Here is an 8,684-nt window from a genome sequence, read left to right on the forward strand (position 1 = left end):
ACAACAACCCAGGTGCGGTGGGCGGGGCTGCGGCCGAGACTCCGCCCCCTGCTGTGTAGACTACTAACACAGGTGAAGGAGACAAGAAGAGGAAGAAGAAGAAGGAGAAGCTTTTTGGATTAAAAGGGAAGGCAATGACGCGTCTAATATAAATAATTGTAGGATAACCGGGAATAAATCATGGTAAACTTTGGTAAGTATATTTAAACTGATTATCGTTACTATTATAGACCTATGCAAGCAACAGAGCGCAAACCAAACTAACGACAACCTTTTAGGCGTGGTTCTCAGTGCAGTAACGTAAATTGGTCCGCGCAGTCAAAATACATTCTTTGCAATGTATTTTTTCAGTGTCCATTCATATTCAAGAGCATGATATGCCGAGTATCAACATGCGAAAGAGTTTAATGGGTCCCATAGGTGAAATTGTGGAGGAACAGATAGATTCCCTTCCGGGAACCTTGGGCTACCAGTTGGTAAATGTTTAACTCCCTACCCTTTACGCTTTAAAAACTGCCAAATATACATGTGTGGTCCAGGTCACAACTTCCCTATCATTTGCATTCGCCTACTCTCCTCGGAGTATCCTACTAAATTTGATCCGGATACGACTAAATGTATTTGTTAATGACCAATAGGGGCTTGGCGTAAAGTGGCAGTTGTCCCTAAACCTGATTATCTTCTTTTTCGTGTTTCCAGTGTGGGTGACTAGACGCAACATAGTTCTACTTTATCATCCGTTTTAACAACAACAACAAAAAATGGTCACACTTTACAATAAGGGTACAACAATTAACACTAGATAATGCAGTCGTAAGCATTAACAGATAATAAACAGTTAAATGTGTCTGGTAATCATTTGTTGATGTTGCTCATGTTTACTAATGGTGTTCATGTTAACAAAGTTATTAATTTAAACATTACTAAATAAGTTTTTCCCCTCACCCTATGTTTATGCAACATAATAATTCTTATTACTGCATAAACTAAAGTTAATTAATGGTTAATCAATCAACCCTTATAGTGTCTCCCTGCAGATGTTTGTGAGAATTGACATGTGTTGATGATGATTATGATGATGAGGATGATCATTCCCCCCCCCCCAACAGGAGTATGCTGCACCAGCCTCAAGGACAGCAAGGCCTTGATGAAGATGGGCCTTGGGCTGGTGCTGGTAGGTCACATGAACTTCCTGCTGAGTGCGCTGGTGCACGGTGCTGTGCTCAGGCACATCAGCGTCCACGCCCTGGCTCGAACCATGGTGTACGCCATCGCCAATGTGATCGCTATTGTGGCTGGCCTTCTGGTGAGTTAGTAGGACACCTTTTCTCTCAAAGCGGAAAAAAGCTCACTTTACAACATTTGTGACCGAACACTGACCCCTACAGGCCTGCATGAGGACAGTGCTGGTAGCAATGTTCATAACAAATTGTTTAAGGGGGGATATTATGCCACCTGTGAGTGTGATTAGCCTGTGTGCCTTACTGCTAATCACACTAATACCTGGTGGCATAATATTATTACTTTAAGACATCTTTAACAAAGAAAAACAAAGAGTACTAGAAGAAAAAATATTAAATATTGATAGCAGGCCTGCATTTTATTAGCCAGCAGGTCTAGAAAAGTCTAGACCTGCTTGCTACCAAGAGAATTACTCTCTTGGTCTTTGTGTTTATGCACCAATATTTATACACACTATTACCATGCATTTACTAACCATACCCTTGCCATCTAACATACTGATTGGTAATCCTCCCTCTTCTGCAGGGAATCATTTGTGGAATACTTACCATTGTTTTGTCCAAAAACAAGAAAAGAGTGCCACTGGTAGGCAACCATCCTACACCCAACACTTGTTCAAACTTGTCTCATGAAAGTGTGTATCCTGTTCTTGTAGTAATAGAGGGAAAACTAATTCATTATAAACACATCCCACTTTTTTCTTTTTCATTGGGAGATTCATATTACCATAATGGTTGCAAAGATGGGAGTGGGACAACCGTTTTAGTATCAGCGTGTATGGTGGGGGGTTGATCACAATGACATTCCCTAAAGCAATTTTCTTCCTGTAGAAATGGTCCCTGTTGGTCACAAGCTTCATATCGGGCCTCTTAGGAACGGCCTCTGCCCTTGGTGTCATGGCCTCCACGGTGAAGGCCATAATGCACAATGGGCGGGGCCTGTTGACCCACTGCAAGTTCCCTGATGCTGATGGCTATTCCAGCATCACCTACGAATGCCCCTTTGACCCCACCCGAATCTATGTGAGTTAAAGACAAACACATTTCTCCTAAAGCGGATTAATAAAGTTATACCTATGCATGTAAACACTGCCTACATGTGCTGAGAGGCAGCCAAGACAGAAACGTTAAGTATTTTTTTAATTTTGACCTGATGACACGACTTGCTGTTTTTCCCCCGATATCTCTACCAGGGAACCACGATAGTCCTCTGGATTCCCCTCATCGTGTTGTCCGTGGTGCAGCTGGTGTTTTCCTTCCGCTGCTTTGCGCTCTGCACCTCCTCCCTCTATCTATGCCCGTGCCACAAGAGGCCTCGCAACGCCAAAAGGGTAAGCCACGCTACGCGCGTCGTTCAGCCTACTCATATGGAGACAGGAGCAGTGTGGAGCTTCCGAGTTGAAGCAGCTCCGGTTGGCATCATTTACCTTTGGATGACCTGCAGAAATCATGACCTTCATTTTTCCAAATAGTCTGAGTCGGATACAGATATCATCGGTCTGATGCCTTTTTCAGCTGCTTGTCAGGTGTTCCTTACTTTTTGTACATTAGTACTCGTTGGCATCTGGAGATTTTGGAAGACACGTTTGTGACTCACTTTGAAACACACCCACCTTTTCGGCGATGTCCTTCCGTTTTTTTCCATGCTCTTCAGTAAACCATGTAATAAGCTGGTTGCTTTACCATTTCAGGTTCGCATTCAGAGACATCATCAAACCGCACCGTCAGTGGTTTCGGCCCCGGAACCAGACAGCGAGCTGGAGACTCCGGAGCAACATGAACTGTTGGACCGTCACACTTCAGAAGGACCGAGTGACTGGCTCTGAACCTGCCAGGTCACCTTCCAGAGAGAACTTAAAACCTGCTGCGTAGAAACACTGTAGCTGAAGAAAACTCCAGCCCAACTCCAGAGGGAGCTGATAAGTCAACGGTTACGCTAAGGACTAGTCTCGTCTAATGATGAACTGGACAGTCGATACATACAAGGATGTAGTGCAACCACAGAAATAAGTGACTACCCTTCAGGACTTGGTGGGATCAAATTGCTTTATTCACATGAGAAAATATCAATTTCTCAAAAGTATAAGTACTTTGTAAACAATGTTATAAATGCTGTTATTTTGTAATTGTAGGAACTACTGTTAACTTCATCATGTGCACAATATGCTTTTGGACTCAAGATGATAATTCAAGTGAACATTTATTTACTATTTTTTTTTATTAAAACGTGGTCTATACACCAGAGTTTGTCCCAGAATGCTACGAAAGTCACGAGCAGGCTGTTGGAACAACGTTCAAAGAACAAAACAATATATACCACTCTTACCTCCCCTTTTACAAGAATATAATACAGCACATTGGACATTCAAGTCCCAAGATAACCTAGGGGACTATTGGATCAGAGTTCTGCATGTCTCTAGGCTAAACACACAGAAAGGTTCCAGCTAATGTGTCAGTGACTCCATTAGGACCATTTCATATGTATACAACCTATTAAACTTAATATTGTAAAAGGTCCTTTACGAGGACTGAATTCCTTTAATGCTAGGGGTATATTATGTCAAGTTTGTCAAAAAGGCACAGGACAAAAATGGGACTAAAAGACATAAAATTGAAGTAGCCACAATTTTGATGACTTAAATTAATTGAATGCAAAAGGACGCGTATAAAAATGATACATGTAATAAACCATTTTTACACTCTACCCGACCTCTAAGGATCAAAGCAAGGTTTTATCGCAGATTATGAAAAAATAACATGTACAAATACAAAATACATAAAAACGTCATCACCTCAAGTTCATGAATGTTACTCAATAGTTAACCTAAAAAAAAACTAAACCTTACAAGGACCCAAGGGTCATACCTTTTAAAAAGTATAGTCTTTCATCCATTAATTTCCAGTTTGGCACCGAAAATACGTATGGTTAGGAGGGGGCCAATAAAACACAACCACTTTTTCCAAATTCCTTCTGTACACTTGACCCCGGTCTCCCAGGAGTCGGCCATCTCAGGGCGTCTTGGACTCTTCTTTCGGCCTGTAGAAGAAGGAAGAGTACGGAAAGGGTTAGACCTCCTACTGGCCACTCCCTCCACCAGACAGGCAATGTGAGTGCTTGTGTGCGCTCGCTCACTTCGACGTGTCCATTTTCTCCTCTTCGGGCTGCTTCTCTTCTTCCTTCACTTCTGTAATGGACACAATCATATAATTTAATAATAATAATAATAAAAAAAAAAGTAGACTGGGATGGGGTGCATCACGAGCTGACAGACCTCGGCCCTCCGATTTCAACCGACAGATAATACACACAGTAAACCCTAACGTCGTCAACAAAAAAAACAAAAAGCGGAAAGAAGCACACCTTTCTTCTCCTTCTCCTCGGCCTCCTTCTCGCCCTCCGTCTTTGTGCGCTTGGCCTTCTTGAAGCTGGCCGTGTTCCGCCGGCCCCCCTCGCCTTCGTCTTCCGAGTCGGAGAACTCTTCCTCGCATGCTATCCGCTTGTCGTGGGCCCGAACTAGGAAAAAACGAAAAGCGATCGTAAGAGCTTCGGTCAAGGGCCGCACGGGGAGCAGAAGCAACGAGACGCCGCGTGGCGTTTGATGGGCAGGGGCGGCGGCGGAGGGTCTCACTGGAGATGCGCTTGTTGGGGTCGTCCTCCTCCTCGTCGCCGCTGTCCTCCTGCACGGCGTCCTCCGGGATGGCCTGCATCTGCACGCCGGGCGCGTGGGGCAGCATGCGCAGGTTCTCAAACAGACGCTGCCTGTGGGACGCAGAACACTGTTTGCACTCCACACACAGACCTTTTGGTAGCAGGGAGTCATACCATCTACCAGCCTGCAGCTGTGTACACACACACACCTGACACAGCCTGGACCCACCATTATACACGGTGTCATTAAGGCCATTACGAACAATGCAACCACGCTTTAAAATACCCCATGAGGACCGTCATGGCAGGCCGTGCCACTACAGTAGACCACTCACTTGATCTTCTCCAGGTAGTCGTTGGTGTTCTGGTTGGTCATGTTGGACGGGCTGATGTGCAGCTTGAAGTCCGGCCCGAAGTACTCAAAGTAGTCGTTGTACGGCAGCTCTGTGGGCCCAAGCACGTCGTCGCTTTAGTGAACGGTCAGTGACGCAACATGGCCAGGGTGTGGAGCGAGGAGGGGAAAGTGTAGGGCGCTTCACACTGACCGTTGGGGATGGGGCTGTCCAGGGCCACGGCCGTCTCGTAGGTCCAGCAGCGGGCCACGTTGCGGATGGTGTAGCCCCCGCCGCCCAGCATCAGCAGGGGCAGATTGAAGCTCTTCATGTACTCCACACACTTGGCATGGCCTGGGTTCATAACGAAGACAACGCAAATAATTATTGCTAAATGAAAGGTTGACACAACCGAGGGTCCATTGTCAGTCCGTATCAGCAAGATGGGACACTCCGCATGGAATATTGCCATGATTTAAAGGTGACATATTATGGTGTTTTCCCAACAAGTAAACATAGTATTTGAGTTCCAGAAAACATGTTTTTAAGCCGTTTGCTGGAAATAGCTTTTAGGGAAAAAAATATTGTCTACCGCTATAACCCTCTGTTTCAGTCCCTTCAGAATGTGCTGTTTCTGGTGTCTGTAGCATTGATGCAAATGAGCTGCTGCCCATTGACCAATGAGCTGTCAGACTGAACCACAGCATGGAGGAGAAGGGATTGTTGCCGTTTGCTGACTCCTGGAGCTCTATATCTATATAATATAACATAATAATAATATTATATACAGGTATTTATATAATCCATCTAATATCAAGGTCAAAAGCTATGTGCGCCTTGGATGATATTATGAATAATAAAGACTGTGTCTGACGTCTCTGGTACTTCCACAAGTAAAGACTCGTAGTGGGGGATAACTCGGCCATGGTTGAGAAGAATTGGGGGGAAGGAACTTTGGCATTGACTTTGAAGGTACCTTTGATGGTGAGGTTAAAGCAGCCAAGCCGATCTCCAGACAAAGAATCTGCTCCACACTGGAGCACCACAGCAGAAGGTTGGTACATCTCCATCACCTTGGCCATGATCTACACCAGCATCACAAAGTCAGTTAAAATATTGCAGAAAACATGTCACCCAAGAAAACATGTCACACAAGCACTGCTTTACTCACCGGCTTAAAGATGGCTTCGTACGATTCGTCGTCGATCCCGTCCCGCAGTGGGTAATTCACTGCATAATATTTTCCCTTCCCTGCACCAATGTCCTGAATTTTAAAAAGAAACCGTCTACATCTAACAAATATAGCAAGATGACCATTGACACACACAGTCACTATGCTGACCAGAGGTGCATTTGGAATGTGTTGGTGAGCCTTACCCTCAAGTCTCCGGTGCCAGGGAAGTACTCCCCGTACTTGTGGAAGGACACGGTCATGACGCGGTCCGTGGTGTAGAAGGCCTCCTCCACGCCGTCTCCGTGGTGGATATCGATGTCGATGTAGAGAACCCTCTGGTGGTATCTGGGGAGCAGAGACGCCAACATTTACCCACTGATTCACTGACACCATGCCCATAGGGGCTACCTGTTGCCAACTTATTTCTCACTCTCCCAACTGTAGATATTAGAAATTTGATTGTAGCATAAGATTGTAGCATTTTTTATTATTAGGTTTATTAAAGAACCATTTAACTAACTGGCTTCCCTCCATATGGCAAAGTGGAATGTTAGATATAGTCTCCATGCTGCACACTCCTCACTTCATTGAATGACAAGCATGCCACTGACGGCTCTAGCATTGGCAATACTCACTTCAGTAACTCGAGGATAGCCAGGACGATGTCGTTGACGTAGCAGAAACCCGAGGCTTCGGACTTCTTGGCGTGATGCAAGCCCCCAGCCCAGTTGATGGCTATGTCCGTCTGCTGCTTGTTCAGCTTCACAGCACCCGCTGGAACAGTCCGATAATTAGCACATTGCTTATGGATGCACTCAACGAGAAAGAATTACAAGGTCCGGTAGGCATGGATTTATGGCATACAGCGGAGGAGCAGACATAGGAACCCTTACCAACAGAGCCTCCCGTGGACAGCTGGCAGAACTCAAACAGTCCGTCAAACACTGGACAGTCCTCCCCCACATTAACTGTGGACCAACAGTAAAGCATAGCACTTAGAACAATGACAAAGGCTGGACAAGGGTTTTATTAGGAAATTACAAAATTATATTATTTAAGTGAAGTTATGAAAAGAAATAGGAGGGCTAAACTTACATCGCTGCATCTGTTTGCTGTACTCAGACATGTTGTCTGGCCGGATGGATCGTAAAAACTTAATGTAGTCATCACTGTGATACTTGGTCATCTCCTCACCATTGGCTTTGTGAGGACGCTGAAAAACACACCAAATTAGATTAAAAATGCCCATCAACTGCTTTCAAAATGTCTCCTTACTCATATAGGGAGTGGTTTACATAACTTACATATATCTCCATCTTTCTGTAGAGGCCATAGTTCAGCAACAGGTTGTGGGTCATGCGGATGCGGTGGGGCTTCATTGGATGTCCCTGGCCATAGTAGTAATTCCCGACATCACCTGGAATGGGGGAAATACCGCACATATTAGATGCCATCACCAAAAGACAATCATTTTGACAAAATCAAAATCAACAGCCAAATGATTGATGCACTCATCAAGCAGCATTAAGAGTTTCCCTCAAATAACTATACAAACGTGATACCAACTACGGCAGATTACGCATGTAATTAGGCATTGCAAAACTAAGGGCTGATATCACAGGAATAGGATTGTTTATCACGTCAATATAACGTCAAAAAACCCGAATACTGGAATATGCATTCATTCAACGAACAGTGTTGAGCTACGTAACCAGCAGTTAAAAAAAAAAAGGAGTAGGGGCCATTGCAATTAAAGGTGATGATCAAGTCGCATCCTTTGTTAGCTCGTTTGCTAGTTACTACTTAAATGAACAACTCAATTAGGCCACGCTAATTAACGATTAACCAGCCAAGCGGAATACTGAAGCGGGGATTGAAGTAAGCGTATACATTGCGTTACGTTCCCTAAAAAAGGATAATGGCTTCAATTTGCAACATTATGTTTAGTCTTGCGGATGTCTGGCTGGAGAAAGCTTTCGAGTCAGGCTAGCTGTTAGCTGGTCGGCTATGGCTAGTAGCAGTACACACATTTCACAGGATATTATTTAATCGGCACGCCAGATGCCATTGATAAGAGCGTGCACCAGCTAAATTATCAGCGAATTAAACACTCACCATCATAATAGTAGCAAACTTTTTTCTTGGAGCTTGAACTCAGCGCCATTTTAGTCTTTTTGATGGCTTTGCAAACCGTGTGTGAAAAAAAAAGCCTTGTAAAAGCGCTAGAGATGATACTTTGTTGCACGTCGTAAGAGCCAATCATAGGTCGAGCCTGGCAATAGGGGGCG

General features: G+C 44.5%; 2 protein-coding genes across 2 annotated transcripts; one reads left to right on the forward strand and one right to left on the reverse strand.

Moving 5' to 3' along the window:
* Positions 1 to 42: 42 nt before the first annotated feature.
* Positions 43 to 3,483, forward strand: tmem54a (transmembrane protein 54a). Its single transcript, XM_030355986.1, has 6 exons — positions 43 to 193; positions 1,110 to 1,306; positions 1,768 to 1,827; positions 2,073 to 2,264; positions 2,435 to 2,572; positions 2,933 to 3,483. Exons 1-6 carry the CDS (start codon positions 181 to 183, stop codon positions 3,065 to 3,067), a joined length of 735 nt encoding a protein of 244 aa, XP_030211846.1. The 5' UTR covers positions 43 to 180; the 3' UTR covers positions 3,068 to 3,483.
* LOC115543581 (probable histone deacetylase 1-B) lies at positions 3,270 to 8,660 on the reverse strand. Its single transcript, XM_030355982.1, has 14 exons — positions 8,512 to 8,660; positions 7,701 to 7,813; positions 7,492 to 7,609; positions 7,290 to 7,364; positions 7,032 to 7,170; positions 6,600 to 6,741; positions 6,394 to 6,486; positions 6,199 to 6,307; positions 5,436 to 5,576; positions 5,226 to 5,334; positions 4,871 to 5,001; positions 4,603 to 4,755; positions 4,375 to 4,426; positions 3,270 to 4,278 (listed from the first exon to the last, which is right to left on the reverse strand). The coding sequence occupies exons 1-14, from the start codon at positions 8,657 to 8,659 to the stop codon at positions 4,251 to 4,253; spliced, it is 1,551 nt and encodes a 516-aa protein (XP_030211842.1). The 5' UTR covers position 8,660; the 3' UTR covers positions 3,270 to 4,250.
* Between the last annotated feature and the right edge of the window lie 24 nt (positions 8,661 to 8,684).

This window comes from Gadus morhua, chromosome 5, assembly GCF_902167405.1.
Source record: "Gadus morhua chromosome 5, gadMor3.0, whole genome shotgun sequence".
NCBI classification, from domain to species: Eukaryota; Metazoa; Chordata; class Actinopteri; order Gadiformes; family Gadidae; genus Gadus; species Gadus morhua.